We start from the raw sequence: 16,494 nt of genomic DNA, 5'->3' as shown, positions 1-16,494 counted from the left end.
TTAAACAACTACTAAGGGAACGATATTCCTGTAAGTATTTATGAAAGAAGATATCAGTACAGGTGGAAATTAGAGCAGATGGTATTAATCCATTCATGTTTTTATTAATGCAAACATTACTCGATGCAAATTGGTTGAGTTAGCAGCCCTAGTGGAAGAACAATTGCTGAATACCTACGTATTATACATATATATGTGTAAATATGCATGTATATATATTTATACATATGTATGTACATTTATATATTTATTTATATTGATATATCTGTTCCTGCGTGGATGTGTATATGTACACACAAAAATATACATGTACACATACGTAATTACACACACGTGTGCGTGTGTTCATATAATTATATGTCTGAAATCTGGTAAAACTGTCAATCTAAGGGGGACTTTTCCAAGATTTTGTGTTCTGCTTCAGTCCATTGCCATCCACACGACTTTCAGCAAATGGTTTTCTGTCGTTAGGCTTCTGGTTCTTGAATTATAAAATGATGTACTAACTCATCCGTAGTGTCCCTTTTTGCTCTAATAATCTATAGTTTCAAATGCGTGAACTCCACTTCTGTTCCACAGTTAGCAATATAAATAAATATAAATATTTCCCTCATAAAGGTTGTGCAAATTTTAGGTGAGATCATGTATTGAAAGTACTTTCCAAAGACCTTGAAATGTCTGAAATAGAATCATCAGTGTGAGATAAAATGCATGGAGAAAAGGAAATCAAATATCTTGAAAGACAGAGAGCTTTGTCGGTTCAAAAACGCGTTCCAAATCTTCCGATTGACGATGTAGTTTTAAGTCCTGTTCTTTGCTCAAATTGACAGAAATAGGAAATAGGTGAAACTCCCTCAGTTAGCTTTTCTCTGAATACACTATGCTTCTGGGACCCTTGGTGTTTATTTTGAATTTTTATGGAAATATCACAATAAATAATTTTATTTTGAATAAAATTTTTTTTCTTTTTCTTATGTTTAGGTTTCTCTTAAGAATGAAAAGGAAAAATACCTGCAGAAAACAAAGGAAATCGCAGAGTGTAGTGCCATGTTCCAAGTGAAATTACAAACAGTAATAATTAAGTATCAGCGCGCCAGAAAGCACCAAACAGAAAAAACTGGAGCTTTGAAAGAAAAGATTGAGGAGCTTCAACAGGAATTACAATGGAATAGAGAAGCGTTACGAAAAATTGGATTTCAGTGCCGTCGACGAGTACACGTTCTGAAAGCTGAGGATGCCACGCTGAACTCTAAACTGCAGAATGCAGAACAAAACATTGAAAAACTAGAGGACGATAGGGCATCATACGCGTCCAGGTTGATTGAAGTTGGTCTCGAATATGAGTTATCAAAATTAGCCCTTGAGGATTCCTTTGACAGGGAAAGAGATAAGTGGCTTCATTTAAAGGACAAACTAAACCGAGACTGGTGGAGTCAAAGAGAGGATAACGCTGTCCTTTCTGAAAAACTCTCTAAGGTTGAAAGTAGAGCCAAGAGTTTAGAAAATGAGCTAGACCATGTCCAGGAATCCCTCACAGAAAAGACATACATTGTAGAAAACACGCAGCGAGAACTGAACCATGCTGAAGAGAAGGCAAAGGAACTTGAAGAAACAAATCAAGTGTTAAAGGAAAAAGTCAACAGATACAGTTTGGAAAATGCATCTCTCCAAGAAAGATTAGGCCAAATCCAGAGTGAAAATACGGTGCTGCAGCAAGAGCTTGAAGACACACAGAAGAAAGTCACGATTCAAGAAAAGCAACTAAGTGATGCCCAGGTACAGTTTTTTGATCTCCTCAATAAAGTTTATGCTGATAGTTAAAAACAAGAGCAATCAAGTGTTAATCAGTGAATGTAACCACTTAGGAGAACAAATGAGTAAATATGAAATTGAGAAGGCTGAAAGAGGGTTCGATCATTAAATGTCATACTTGGATAACCATAAAGATTTTCGAAATGAAAGTCAAACTAATTTTAATCAACATAATTTAGGAATTTCAATTCACAACAGGCTGGTGAGGTTATTAACTGTCATTGGGAAAATGCTGATATGTAAGAATTGAGAATGAGAATCCATAATATGATAAATAGAACAAGTAATGTCATGATTTTTAAGATAATACGAATGCAGTAATAATTAAATATACTGTAATTAAAAGTAAGTAATTAAATTAAGAAATGAAAATAATGTGACAAATAAAAATCATAACATAAAACAATTTGTGCACATGAATTTCAATACTAATATTCACTCATGTTGTCGTTGACCATTTGGTTTATCTGTCCATACACAAAGAATGAGATGTTTTCCCAAGGACCCATAATGCTTAAATCATTTCTATGATTCTTTATGTTTAGAAAGACCTTTACCATCATTTTCTCATTTAATCCCCAAACAATGCTGTGAAGTTAAAATTATTTGTATACTTCCATTGAAACTTCTCCTTGAATAACAGGAAAAGGTTGTTTCTTCACAATTCCTAAATATGTAAATTGTACCTGCAAAATACAATTGAGAATTAAAGTAATTAGATGGATGATTTCACTAATATCCTCTAACTTCAGCAATCTGATCTCACCGTGTGCATTTCTAGCTCCATACCTTCTTCACTTCTTGCTCAGTTACACGTTCTCATTTGCACTCCCCATCAAAAACCTATCTACTCTTCATCTCCAGCAGGCTTGTGCATTCCAAAAGCACGATATTTTTGCCATAATGCCATTGGGACTTTTCACCCCTATGAATTTCTAAATCTCCTGAAATCCACTTTTCATCTGATACCACCTAATTACCTAATACCGAATTGGGTATGAAAGTGAGTATTTATTGCTTTATGGTTTTCACATCTGTTAACAAACTATTTCTTACTTTTTCTAACTGTTTTTTGCCCAACTGTAATAAAGTTTCTTGAGGACAGGATAATGGATACTTCATTCTTTCTTGGTAGAACGTTGCTTTCAAAGCACGCCGTCAGTAGAGGCAATTGTTATGATTGTTGTAGTACAAGTGGTACTAGTTGAAGTTCCAGTACTACTAGTTCTAGTGATAGGAGTACTTGTAGTAGTAGTCCTAGTAGTAGGAAAACAGGAACAAGGAAACTAAATGTTTATTTGTTGATTTTGCCAGCAGTTGAAAGTGGTTGGACTAAAATACTTGAAGATGTTCTAGTCTGATTTTTATAAATTTTGAATGCTCCAGACCCCAAAGAGCAAAGAAGAAATTGAATACAAAATTATTTTTTAGTTACTCTTATTATTCTTAGAAATTATTAAAATGAAGGTACAGTTAAGCGTACAATAGCATGACAGTCAAATTCTTCTAACCTGTTCCCTTTAATGCTAGCAAATACCTTTCTCCATTGTCAGTTGCTTTCCCACATTTCCAAGTATTTAGGTATGGATTCATTATTGTAGAAGTCACAATCTATAGTAAGAGGTATTTCGGATACTCTTGAAAACAAATTTCACCCTAGTAGTCATCATAAATTGCATAGTAAGTACGTATCTCTTCCAAAGCTAGCAAAAAAAAGAACTTTGGATGATGAGATATTTCTCCACTTAGACGTATGTTGGGGGAATTAGGGATAGAAAATTGTGTGTGGGGTTAGAAAGATCTGACTTCAGATGTGTCCACAGATTCTGTCTGTGTGATCCTAGGCAAGTCACTTAATTCTTCTCCCTTTCCTTAGCCACAAAATGGGAATTATAATAGCACATACTTCCCAGTGTTGTTGGAAGAATCAAATGAGATAATTATTGTAATTCTCTTAAGGTTATGGCCTTTGTTCTTGGCACATATTAGATACTTAAGAAATATCAGTTTCCCTGCTCCAAGGACATAAAGATCATTGTCCATTTTATACAAATAATACTACCTCCCAAATTTTGATAAGCATCTCCAAATATTGCAAAAGACTTTTCTTAACCTGGCTAATTTCAGTAGACTTGGCTTAGTTAAGAAACTATTATGAGTTCCAGTCTCATTCTTCTGAAAATTACTTTTCTTTTGAATTTGTATTCTTGAGAAATTTTTCAAGGTGTCAGAAATCAGCACTGGAATGAAATAAGTTTTGTTTCCCAAGTAGCTCCCTTATCGCTTCTTTTCTTCCTTTCCCTCACCTTCTTTCTGGAAGACTTGGATTAAAATATTAACCGTCAAAAGCTTTTTGCGTCAGGATGCAGTCAAGGAACTAGGTGTGAACTGACTCCTGGAAGTTACAGCAAGGAAGCAGTAATTTAGAATCCATCTTTGGTAGGAAGAGGTATGTCAGTTAATGGGCATTCTGGCCAAACTGGCACCATGTCTTGTGTAATTTCCCTGATAGTGCAAGTTTTCACTACGGAAGATTTCAGTGAAATTACAGTTTCTCCCTTGTTCAAACGTTATTTCATCAATTAGTGAATAATAATTACGTAAACACTGTGATAGGCCCTGAGAAGGATACAAAGACTGTGTGTGAGACATGCACTGTCTCCTTGAAGAATTTTCACTCTCTCTGGGAAGTCAATACAAAAGAGAGAAAGTTCATTTATAACACAAAGTGGAATTTAAACAACTACTAAGGGAACGATATTCCTGTAAGTATTTATGAAAGAAGATATCAGTACAGGTGGAAATTAGAGCAGATGGTATTAATCCATTCATGTTTTTATTAATGCAAACATTACTCGATGCAAATTGGTTGAGTTAGCAGCCCTAGTGGAAGAACAATTGCTGAATACCTACGTATTATACATATATATGTGTAAATATGCATGTATATATATTTATACATATGTATGTACATTTATATATTTATTTATATTGATATATCTGTTCCTGCGTGGATGTGTATATGTACACACAAAAATATACATGTACACATACGTAATTACACACACGTGTGCGTGTGTTCATATAATTATATGTCTGAAATCTGGTAAAACTGTCAATCTAAGGGGGACTTTTCCAAGATTTTGTGTTCTGCTTCAGTCCATTGCCATCCACACGACTTTCAGCAAATGGTTTTCTGTCGTTAGGCTTCTGGTTCTTGAATTATAAAATGATGTACTAACTCATCCGTAGTGTCCCTTTTTGCTCTAATAATCTATAGTTTCAAATGCGTGAACTCCACTTCTGTTCCACAGTTAGCAATATAAATAAATATAAATATTTCCCTCATAAAGGTTGTGCAAATTTTAGGTGAGATCATGTATTGAAAGTACTTTCCAAAGACCTTGAAATGTCTGAAATAGAATCATCAGTGTGAGATAAAATGCATGGAGAAAAGGAAATCAAATATCTTGAAAGACAGAGAGCTTTGTCGGTTCAAAAACGCGTTCCAAATCTTCCGATTGACGATGTAGTTTTAAGTCCTGTTCTTTGCTCAAATTGACAGAAATAGGAAATAGGTGAAACTCCCTCAGTTAGCTTTTCTCTGAATACACTATGCTTCTGGGACCCTTGGTGTCTATTTTGAATTTTTATGGAAATATCACAATAAATAATTTTATTTTGAATAAAATTTTTTTTCTTTTTCTTATGTTTAGGTTTCTCTTAGGAATGTAAAGGAAAAATACCTGCAGAAAACAAAGGAAATCGCAGAGTATGGTGCCATGCACCAAGTGGAATTACACACAGTAAAAATTAACTATCAGCACACCAGAAAGCACCACACAGAAGAAACTGAAGCTTTGAAAGAAATGATTGAGGAGCTTCAACAGGAATTACAATGGAACAGAGAAGCGTTAAGAAAAATCGGATTTCAGTGCCGTCGACGAGTACACGTTCTGAAAGCTGAGAATGCCACGCTGAACTCTAAACTGCAGAATGCAGAACACAACATTGAAAAACTAGAGGACGATAGGGCATCATACGCGTCCAGGTTGATTGAAGTTGGTCGCGAATATGAGTTATCAAAATTAGCCCTTGAGGATTCCTTTGAGGGGGAAAGAGATAAGTGGCTTCATTTAAAGGACAAACTAAACCGTGATTGGTTGAGTCTAAGAGAGGATAACGCTGTCCTTTCTGAAAAACTCTCTAAGACTGAAAGTAGAGCCAAGAGTTTAGAAAATGAGCTAGACCATGTCCAGGAATCCCTCACAGAAAAGACATACATTGTAGAAAACACACAAAGAGAACTGAACCATGCTGAAGAGAAGGCAAAGGAACTTGAAGAAACAAATCAAGTGTTAAAGGAAAAAGTCAACAGATACAGTTTGGAAAATGAATCTCTCCAGGAAAGATTAGGCCAAATCCAGAGTGAAAATACGGTGCTGCAGCAAGAGCTTGAAGACACACAGAAGAAAATCATATTTCATGAAAAGCAAATTCGTGATGCCCAGGTGCAATTTATTGATCTCTTCAATAAAGCTTATGCTGATATTGATAAACAAGCTCTTATAGTAGAAGAGAGCAGTAAAGTATTAGTTAATGCGTGAATGGAACCACTTAAGAGAGCAAACGTGGAAATATGAAAATGAGAAGGCCGCAAGAGGGTTCGCTCTTGAAGTATTTTACTTGGATAAGTTTTAGTCTTTTTGAAATGAAATTCAAGTTAATTTTTATCAAGATATCTTAGGAATTTGAATATTCGACAGGCTGGTGATGCTATTATCTTTCATTGTACAAATTCTGATATATAAGAATTGAGAGTGAGAATCCACGATATGATAAACAGAACAAGTAATATAATAACTTTTAAGATCAAATGAATACAAAAATGAAAATAAAATGTACTGTAATACAATATAAGTAATAAAGCAAACAGTTGAAAGCAATTTTAAATATAAAATAATAGTATAAAAGCTATAAGTATAAAAATAATTTACAAATTCTTCTTTTAGGTAACAACACGTTTTGCTTCAAGAAATTATGTTGTCCATGACATTTGGCTTAATAAATATTTGTATAGGAAATCTCTAGTGTCTAAATAAAGATAAATTTTTATTTCATTAATTTTTCTATTATTCCATTTCAACATTGAAATGGAACAAATTTTTTCAAATGCTGCAACTTAAGAAAAGTCTTCCAACATAATGCTAGGAACAATATTACATTCAAGTATGAAATCTCTTATGAGATAACTGTGCAATATTCTCTTTACGAGTTTCATTAAAATTTAAACATACTCATCTGTCTAACTAGTTTCAATTTAGACACTTTTGAACTAATTTTTGAAACATTAACGATTGGATTTTAGTTGTAGTGAAATTCCGTAGTCGAGCCACTACTTTTCTTTTAAATTTAAGACAGTGCTTCTATTCAGAAACATTATGATTCTTCATTAAGCGTTAATTTTTCAGTTACTAATCTTATTTTTTAATTGTACTCCACTATTTTTTCATCTCTGTTTTTTTTTTTTTTTTTTTTTTTTTTTGTGGTTGGACTAACAAGTCTTGCTCAGTTTCCAAAGTTGCCGGTTCTGGAATCACTCATTTTAGTTCCTTAATATGAATAATTTATACAGTCTAATAGCAGATCTCATTATCTGTGATTTTTCATATATGCAATGAGGGTGAATTCTACCATGTATTGTCCTGGGTAATGATTTCATCTAAAAAATTTAAAATTTTATCTAGTCATTCCATAATAGAATATAGTTTACTTGTAGAAATTCAGTGAATTGTGCCAATTTTACTCTCTGAACTTTACATTGTCTTCTTTTAGCCTTATGTTTTCTTCAAAAAATTTGATGAGACTCTACTAAAATTTACTTTTACAAAGTACTTCATCTTGTCTAATTAGAAAAAAACATTTGGCTTCTTTTGATTTTTGGCTTCATTTGGTTTTCATAATTTATTCAATAATTCCCCTTGCTCTGTAGTGAAAAAGGAGAGGAATTGTTGCAGTATATCATTCTATACACATACGGTTGTGTTTTTCTGTGTGGATATCTACATATACATATATGTGAACGGATGAATACGTCTGTATGTCCAAAACTCTGTACTTCTAACATGCTATGTACACATAGCGTGGAGAACTGGCATATTTTCCAGAGTTTCCTCTTTTTTCTCCATTCACTGAAACCAGGAGTGTAACTCCTATCTGAATAGAGTAAGCAACTTCCTCGCAGGCTAAGCAAAGACTGTTGAAGATGTGAATAGTACCTAGCGGCCACATTTGTTGTTGACATTTTGGCTTTGGGCATGTGAAGTGCTTTTACCAAGCCTGACAAGCATATCAGTGCCGATGTTCACTCTCCAGCGTAAACCATGAGAGGAAAGAAAGCACAACCTTTTCTTGTAGATGTCTTTCTTCTACGGACTGGCACACAGAAATAAGGTAGTCAACTTTTCCGAAAAATGGAATGGGAAACCTTTAAGTTTTCTACCAAGTATAAAAAAGTGTACATTCTTCCCTCCTGTTTCCTTTACTTTGCATGGGAATTTCACGTAAAATGTTTTAGTCCCTAGATAGCTTTGGAGGTGGTCTCATTCTTGTCAATTAAGACATAATGGGGAAAGCAGGCTGACTGTAGTAATTTCTGAGGAGTCTTCTGAGGGAGATCTCATTTGCTCCGTGCTAAATGGAAGTTGAGTGGTATAATCCAAACAACTTTGCTGCCCCAGGAGCCAAGTTTCAATCCTTTTCTCTCTAAACGTCTACCTTTAGGACCTTGGTTACTCATTAAACCTCTTTGGAGTTTAGTTTTTCTCACCTGCAAAATGAGGTTGTTTTCTTAATCCCTAAGAGATTTCTGTCTTTCAATCGTTGATAATTATGAATATACTGAAGAAATTAAGTTGCATGCAAAATTATATAGACTTTTGATTTGAATTTTAAATTTATATTTATTTTACATGAGCTAATGTTGCTTTATGAAATCTGTAATATTAGTAATTTGGACATATTTCTGTCAGGCTAGAGTAAGAAATCTTCAGCGAGAATCACCTGTTTCCTGCAATTATCAGTTCCTGACAGGAGTTTCACAACAAGTCACATCATTTAATGAAATTGATTATGAAGATAAGGAAAAACTAAAGAAGGAAGTAGATGAAACCAAAAGTCAAGTACGTATGCAAAAAGATCAGTAATTTGTTCTGGAAACAAATGAGTGGAAAGTATATTCAGTGTGACATTTCACATTTTTAAGCAATATATTTAGTTTTAATATTCTCCAATCACTACGACAAAACTTAGATTTTTTTCCCACCCCAAGAGCCATACACTTCTATATAGAATCTACATATACATTCCTACTGAGTACATTTTCACTATAGTCATGCTGTGTAGAGGAACTAAAATAAATGGGAGAAATCATATAACAAACCAAAATATAATACACACACACACACACACACACACACACACTCACACACATACAGAAATGATCTGTTAAATTCTGCGATTGAATTCGATAGTTCTTTCCCTGTATGTGGAAAGCATTTTGCCTTAGGGCATCATTAGGAATTTTTTTTTTTTCTGTGACTATCGAAGTCTACCAGAAAAAGCTCTTGCACACTTTGGTGGTTGCTGTGCACAAAGTTCTGCTGGTGCTGCTCCTCTTGCTCAGCATCAAACCATGTAAATATTTCCAGGCTTCTCTGAAGTCATCTTGCTCATCATTTCTTATAGTGCAATAGTATTCCATGATATTCATATACCATAATGTCTTCAGCCATTCCCCAATTGATGGGCACCCCCTTGATTTTCAGTTTTTGGCCACTACAAAGAGTGATGCTATAAATATTTTTGTACATGTGGGGCCCTTTCTCATTTTTATTATCTCTTGGGAATACAGTCATATTGCTGTATATTCCTGGGTGAAGGGGTATGCACATTTTTGTAGCCCTTTCAGCATAGTTCCAAAGCGCTCTCCAGAATGGTTGGATGAGCTCACAGCTCCACAAACAATGAATTAGTGTTCCAACTCTCCCACATCCTCTCCAACATTTATCATTTTCCTGTTCTGTCATGTTTGCCAGTCTAATAGGTGTGTTGTGGTACCTCAGAGTTGTTTTGATTTGCATGTCTCTAATCAAAAGTGGTCGAGAGCATTTCTTCTATGATTATAGGTATCTTTAATTTCTTCCTCTGAAAATTGTTTGTTCATATCCTTTTACCATTTATCAATTGGGGAATGACTTGTATTCTGGTACATTTGACTCAGTTCTCTATATACTCTATCAATGAGGCCTTTATCCCCAACATTAACTACAATGTACTACATCCCTCCGAATCTTGATTGCATTGGGTCTGCTTGTGCAAAAACTTTTCAGCTTAATGCAATCACAATTATTCACCTTTCCCTTCATAATGCTTACTGTCTTTCCTTTAGTCAAAAACTCTTCCCTTCTCCATAAATCTGATAAATACACTATTCCTTCCTCCTTCACCTTGTCTGTGGTATCAATCTTTATCCCTAGATCATGTACCCATTCATTCTTGTGAATGGTGTCAGGAATTGGTCTATGCTTAGTTTCCACGACATTGTTATCCAGTTTTCCCAGCAATTTTCTCGAACAGTGAGTTCTTATCCCAGAAGGTAGGGGTCCTTGAGTTTATCAGCCCAGAGACTGCTATATTCTTTGCCTGCTATCTCTTGAGTACCTAGCCCATTCCACTTCTCTACCCTTCTCTTTCTTAGCTACTACCTAGTGGTTTGGGGAATTGCTGCTTTCTCATTTTACCAGTTTTGTCAATTTTCTGAACACTGTGCCTGTAATTTCCGTTGACTTAGAATTACATCTACAACTTCCAAAATCTGTACACGTAAATTTTAATACTTATATTCACTCTTTCTGTGGTTGACTATTTGGTTTATCTGTCCTTATGCAAAGAGAAGAGGTGTTTCTCCCACGACCAATAATAGCTCAATCATTTCTATCATACTTGATTTTTAGAAACACCTTGACCTTCATTTTCTCATTTAATCCCCCAAACAGCACTGTCAAGTACAAATTCTTTGTTTCTTTCTGTTCAAACTACTCCTTGAATAACAAGAAAATGCTATTTCTTCACATTTTGTACATACAGAAATTGTACATGGAAAGGATAAATTGAAGTTGAAGTAATTAGATGAATGCTTTCATTAATATTCCCTAACTTAATCAATCTGATCTCACCTTGTGGATTTCCACCTCCATACCTCCATCTTGTTTAGGTACTCTTCTTGTTTAGTTACACTTCCTCATCTGTGCTACCTATTCAAAACCTTTCTACTCTTCACATTCAAGATGTTTTTGAATTACAAAAGTATGATTCTTTTGCCATAATGCTTTTTGGGCTTTTCACCCCTGTTGATTCCTGAATCTCCTCAAATACACTTTTCATCTGATACCACAAAATCTGGTATTTAATTACATATGGATTGTCCTATGGTGATCGCATTTCTTATCAAAAAATCAATTGCTTTATCTCATTGTTTTTTACCCAATTATAATGGAGTTCCTTGAGGACAGGGAGTATTCATGCTTCCTTATTTTCCATAGAAATTCCTTTTCACAGGATGTTGGCAGTAGAGTAATTGTTATTATTGTAGTAGCAAAAGTAGTAGTAGTAGTTGTAATAGATTTGGTAGTAGTACTTCTAGTAGAAGTAGTAGTGGTACTGGTAATAATAGTAGTATTACTAGTGGAAGAACAAGAAGGACAAAACTATATGTTCATTTCTTGGCTTTGCCTAGGCTGAAAATGTAGTGAAAATGAAAATTGACTCAAGGTAATATTTGTACGAAAGCACCTTGAGTTTGTCTATTCTGGTTTTTTATATATTTTCGATTTCCCAGAGCCTGCAATGGCCACATATAAATTCAGTAAAAAAAAAAAATTATTGTTGTTATTATTATTAGAAATTATTACAGTGAAGGGGAGGTTACGCATAGAATAGCAACACAGTCAAATTCCCCTAACGGGTTTCCATTATTAGTGTCAAATGCCTTTCTCCTATTTCATTTGCTTTCCCATATTTATATGTAGTTATGTGTGCTATTCATCATTATGCCTGTTTAGAAGTGGATATTTCTGACATTCCTCAAACATATTTTCAAACTAGTACCCATCATAAGTGGTAAATCAAGGGAAATCTAAGGCAAAGTGATCAAAAAGAGAATTTTGTATGATGAGATGTTTCTCAGCTTGAAGGGGATTTTCAGCAATTATGGATAAAATCTTGAGTCTGGGCTGAGAAAGATCTTATTACAGATATAGCCTCAGATGCTCTCTGTGTGATCTTAGGCAAGTCACTTGATCTTTTCAGTATTCTCAAACATGAAATGGGGTTGATAATAGCACCTACCTCCCAGGGTTGTTGTGCGAATCAAATGAGATCATAATTGCAAATCACTCAACTTTATGGCCTTTGTTCCTTGAACACATTAGACACTGACTAAATGCTAGTTTCGCTACACTGAAAACAAAAGACCATTGTCATTTTCATACAAATAACCACTGCCTCCCCCATTTTCGTATCCACCTCCTAATTTTCCAAAAGCGTTCTTTTAACCTCGTTAATTTCAGTATACTTCCCTTAGCTATGAAATTATTACAAGGTCCAATCTCATTCTTAGAAAAACTTCTTTACTCTGGCATTTGACGCTTGAGACATTTTTCTAGGTTTCAGAAACCAGTACGAGAGTGAAACAACTTTTTTTTCCCCAATTAACTCCCCTATCCCTCATTCTCTTCATTTCTCTCACATTATTTGTGGAACACATCAATTAAAATATTACCCTTCCAAACCTTTTGGTTTTAGGCTCCAGTCCAGAAACTAGGTGTGGACTGAGCCCTTGAAAGTAACGTAAGGAAGAAATAAGTTAGAGTCCCTCTTTGTCAGTACAAATTGCCTCATGTAAATGGTATTCAGGGCAAACTAGCACCCATTTCTAGTCTAATTTCCCAGATCATCCAAGTTTTTGCTCTGTAAAAATTCAGTCAAATTACAATTTCTTCCTTGTTCAAAATTTACCTCATTAACTAGTGAATATTCATTATGTGAATTCCACTATGAGAGGTTCTGAGCAGGTAGCAAAAGCTATGTATAAGACATGCATTTTCTCCTTGAAGAATTTTCAGTCTCTCTAGCATACCAATGCCAAATAAAGGAATTTCATGTTTAATACAACGTAGCATATAAACAACTACTAAGTGAATGGTAAACGTAAGTATTTATGAAAAGGAGAGATCACTAGAGGTGGAGGTTAGAACAGATGGTATTATCCACCCCTATTTTTAACACAAGAAGTTCCCAGTGCAAATTTGCTGAAGTAGCAACTCTAGTGGAAGAAAAATTGCCAAATATCTGAATTTTATATATGCGTACACACATCTATACATCTGTATATATGTATATACATTATTGATAGCATATATAGGAGGGTGAACTTTCAAAATTTTACGTCCTGGCTCAGTCTCTTGGCATACAACTTGTTTTTATGAATGTTTTTCTCTCTCAAACCTTGGATTCTTCATTTATAAAAAATCTGTACTAACTCATGACTTGTCCATTTTTGCTCTGTTTATAGTTCTAAATGAGTATAGTGCAGTTGATTATCCTGAAAATATTTAGTGAATTCCTGCTAGGTCCCTATACAATATATCACCAGTAGACACTGAAATAATAAAGAACTAAAATGAGAGGTGATTCTCAATGTAGGCACTTACCCCAATAGCATATTCACTGAATGCTGCAGACAAAAATCTCAAAGAATGCAGTGAAGGCAAGGATCATTGCAGCAAAATAGTAAGGAAAGCATTGAAGAAAAGTGAGAACTTTGAGTTGCCTTCGAGATTTGGGAAGGGATCAGCAGGATAGGAGAGCAATGGAGTCCAATAGGCTAAGAAAGTGATGGATCAGTAGGATAGGGAGCGATAGGAAAATACAAAAAGCATAGGAGTGTGAGGAGGGGAGCCGTAAAGCAATTAGAATTAAAAGTTGGAAAAATGTGATGAAGTGAGAGATAAGAGAAAAAAAGACGGAGAATTTAAGCCTCAATCTGATAGCCCATAGAAGTTCCTGTACATGTTGCTGAGTAAGGCAGTAACATGATCACAACGATGTTTGATAGTACTTGGCTTAGCATTTTGTAGGAAAGATTGGTGTGGGGGCAAAATTAGAACAGAAAGACCCAGTAGCCCTTTTGTTTTTAATTAAACTGTATGCAACTGATTTAACACCAGTGTGATTGCTTCCTCCTTTGTAAAATGAGAAGGTGGGATTAAATGCTCACCTCCCTCACTCTTTGATCCTCGGCTTGAAGTCATGATCCAGGACCAAAGGGGTCTCCATGAGATAGAAGAGGAAAGAGAAACAGGGTGAAAGGATAATTTATAGGGAAAATAAATTACCAATCACAGAAGAGAAAGAGGATCTATGTTTCAGTGAAGTCAGAGACTAAGAAGAAAAGTTTTTGGATACCAGTATGACTTCTACCTCTTGAGAATGCAGTTGTAGTAGACTAGTAAGGAGGGAATAACTGATTTTATGGCAATGAAGAAAGGCACTATATTTTAGGAATAGAGATCTTGCCTCAGACGTAAGCGTAGGTTGAAATCCCAATGTTGACATAAATGGCTTCATGAACCTGGGCCAGTTTTGTATAATTTTGGTGCCCTAAGTTATTCAGTAAAACTCTGAGAGTTGCAGATTCTGAGATGTCGGTTGAGGGCAGGGCCTATTTGTACTGATACGTTATAAACGTTATGACTGGGAATTTCCTATACCAATTAAGTCACAGATAAATAGAAAATAAATAAGGGAAGAGTTACAGATAAATAGATGAATGAAATGGAAATAGGAAATGAAGAAATTGCAGCTGTGGTAATCATTCATTGGAGAAATGTGGAAGCAAAGAGGAGAAATGCGGTATTCACCACAATGAGCAGACTTCTGTCTTCCTTTGCAAGAGAGTAAAGAGCACCTGGCTCATAATCGGGAACAACAGATAACCACTCAAGGAGAAAAAGAAAACGTCAATTTACTCACGTTGCATCTCTCTTATTTCAGTACAAAGAGATTAGCAGAACTGTTTTACACCCTTACTTACAAAGACATACATTGTCATTTCAACATAGGAATGATTGGAACATGGGGCAGGTGTGCCAACACAAAGGGGAAGTGGAGCTGAACGGATAATTATCATGGGTTCTAGAGAAGTAGGAAAGGCCAATGTTCCTCCAAGGTGTGGTGTGTTGGGAAACTTGGCCCACTTTCTATTCATTCCTATTCCTTTCAACCATTCCTAAATTTATGAATATTGTTGGTAAAAGTAATACCTATATTGAATCAAATCAGAACTTTCATTGATTTAAATTTCAAAAGAAAAGAAATAGTTTGTAGTGAAATCACGGGAAATGTATGTCATGTCAAGGAAGATCAATCATTTTCAAATCTTTCCATATTTGTTTTGGTTCAACAATCTATGCTTAAATTGATATTTACAATTGGAGCTAGAGTTAATGAAGAGAATCCCTTTGAGAAATGCCAGTTCAATTGTGATATTTTTCATTGTAAAATTTTTTTAAAGCTTCGTATTGAAAGGGAAAAATTCACGAGACTCAATGAGTGGAAGCAATGTCTGGAAGATTCTCTAGAACGACAAATGAAGAGAAATGATGAATTAGAGGAAGATTTAAATCGGTAAGACCCCTTTTGGCAGGCCTTTCAAAGGAAACATAAAGTAAGCAAGGACTTCACTATTTTGTTAAATACTGAGTACAAATTCATTTTGTATATTAACACTTATAGAATTCCACCATGGATGATTCTAAGTGAACAAAGGGTTTTTTTTTTTTTTCACTTTCATTTTCTTCACTAACTTACCGCTGACAAATAAACCTTCTGTCCTGCATCTCTGGAGCTATAGTAAAATGCTGCATAGCACCTGTACCTGAAAGTATGTTTGGTGGAATGATACTATACAGCATTTGACAGTCGCTTGTTCAGTACACTATTTCTGGACACAAATGCTTCTCTATGGTAAATCTCTATGTTTTCCATCCTAATTTATTTCCTTCATTATTTACCTAATTTGTTCAATTGTCATTCAGTCAAAAAGTATTATCAAACATCGATTGTATATAAAATACTGTGCTGGTCCTGGACTGGCAGGGGTCGATTACTAATGTGCAGTCCCTGCTTTGACAGTGAGTGATTGTAGGCTATTCAAAGAGGTAATGTAGGGACCCAAATAAGCTGTGCAAATGAGAATGTATTAAGTGCTTTAAAATGGTCGAAATGAGGGGGCGGAGCCAAGATGGCGGAGTAGAAAGACGCACATACACATAGCTCTGAACCCACAACCCATAGAATGGCTACAGGGAAGTAACTCACGGCAAATTCCGCACCCAGAGGCCACAGAACATTGGAGCGAGGGAGATTTCTGTTCCAGAGAGACCTGCAAACCTCTCGCGGGGGGTCCTTCGCGCTGCGGACTGGGCGCCGGGACTGGGAGCTGAGTGCAGCCCTGCCGCGGCCGCGGCACCGAGAGGAAAAGATGCGAGCAGGCTTCACAGACAGGATCTCCAGCGGCCACGCGGGTCCCTCCACCCACAGAGGGATCTGCAAACCTCTCGC

At 35.5% G+C, this 16,494-nt stretch overlaps 1 protein-coding gene across 1 annotated transcript in view; it reads left to right on the top strand.

The window, feature by feature from the left end:
• LOC140522468 (uncharacterized) overlaps positions 1-15,715 on the top strand; it is a 55,155-nt gene extending 39,440 nt beyond the window's left edge. Inside the window, exons 18-21 of the mRNA XM_072637902.1 lie at positions 982-1,776; positions 5,529-6,323; positions 8,844-8,993; positions 15,446-15,715. Of these exons, the coding sequence (XP_072494003.1) occupies positions 982-1,776; positions 5,529-6,323; positions 8,844-8,993; positions 15,446-15,562 (1,857 nt within the window). The 3' untranslated portion in view covers positions 15,563-15,715. The remainder of the gene's footprint in view (positions 1-981; positions 1,777-5,528; positions 6,324-8,843; positions 8,994-15,445) is intronic.
• The last annotated feature ends 779 nt before the right edge of the window (positions 15,716-16,494 follow it).

The sequence above is a fragment of the Notamacropus eugenii genome, chromosome 2 (assembly GCF_028372415.1).
Source record: "Notamacropus eugenii isolate mMacEug1 chromosome 2, mMacEug1.pri_v2, whole genome shotgun sequence".
NCBI classification, from domain to species: domain Eukaryota; kingdom Metazoa; phylum Chordata; class Mammalia; order Diprotodontia; family Macropodidae; genus Notamacropus; species Notamacropus eugenii.
The sequence above is the reverse complement of the archived record's forward strand: the minus strand, read 5'-3'. Positions and strand labels throughout refer to the sequence as shown.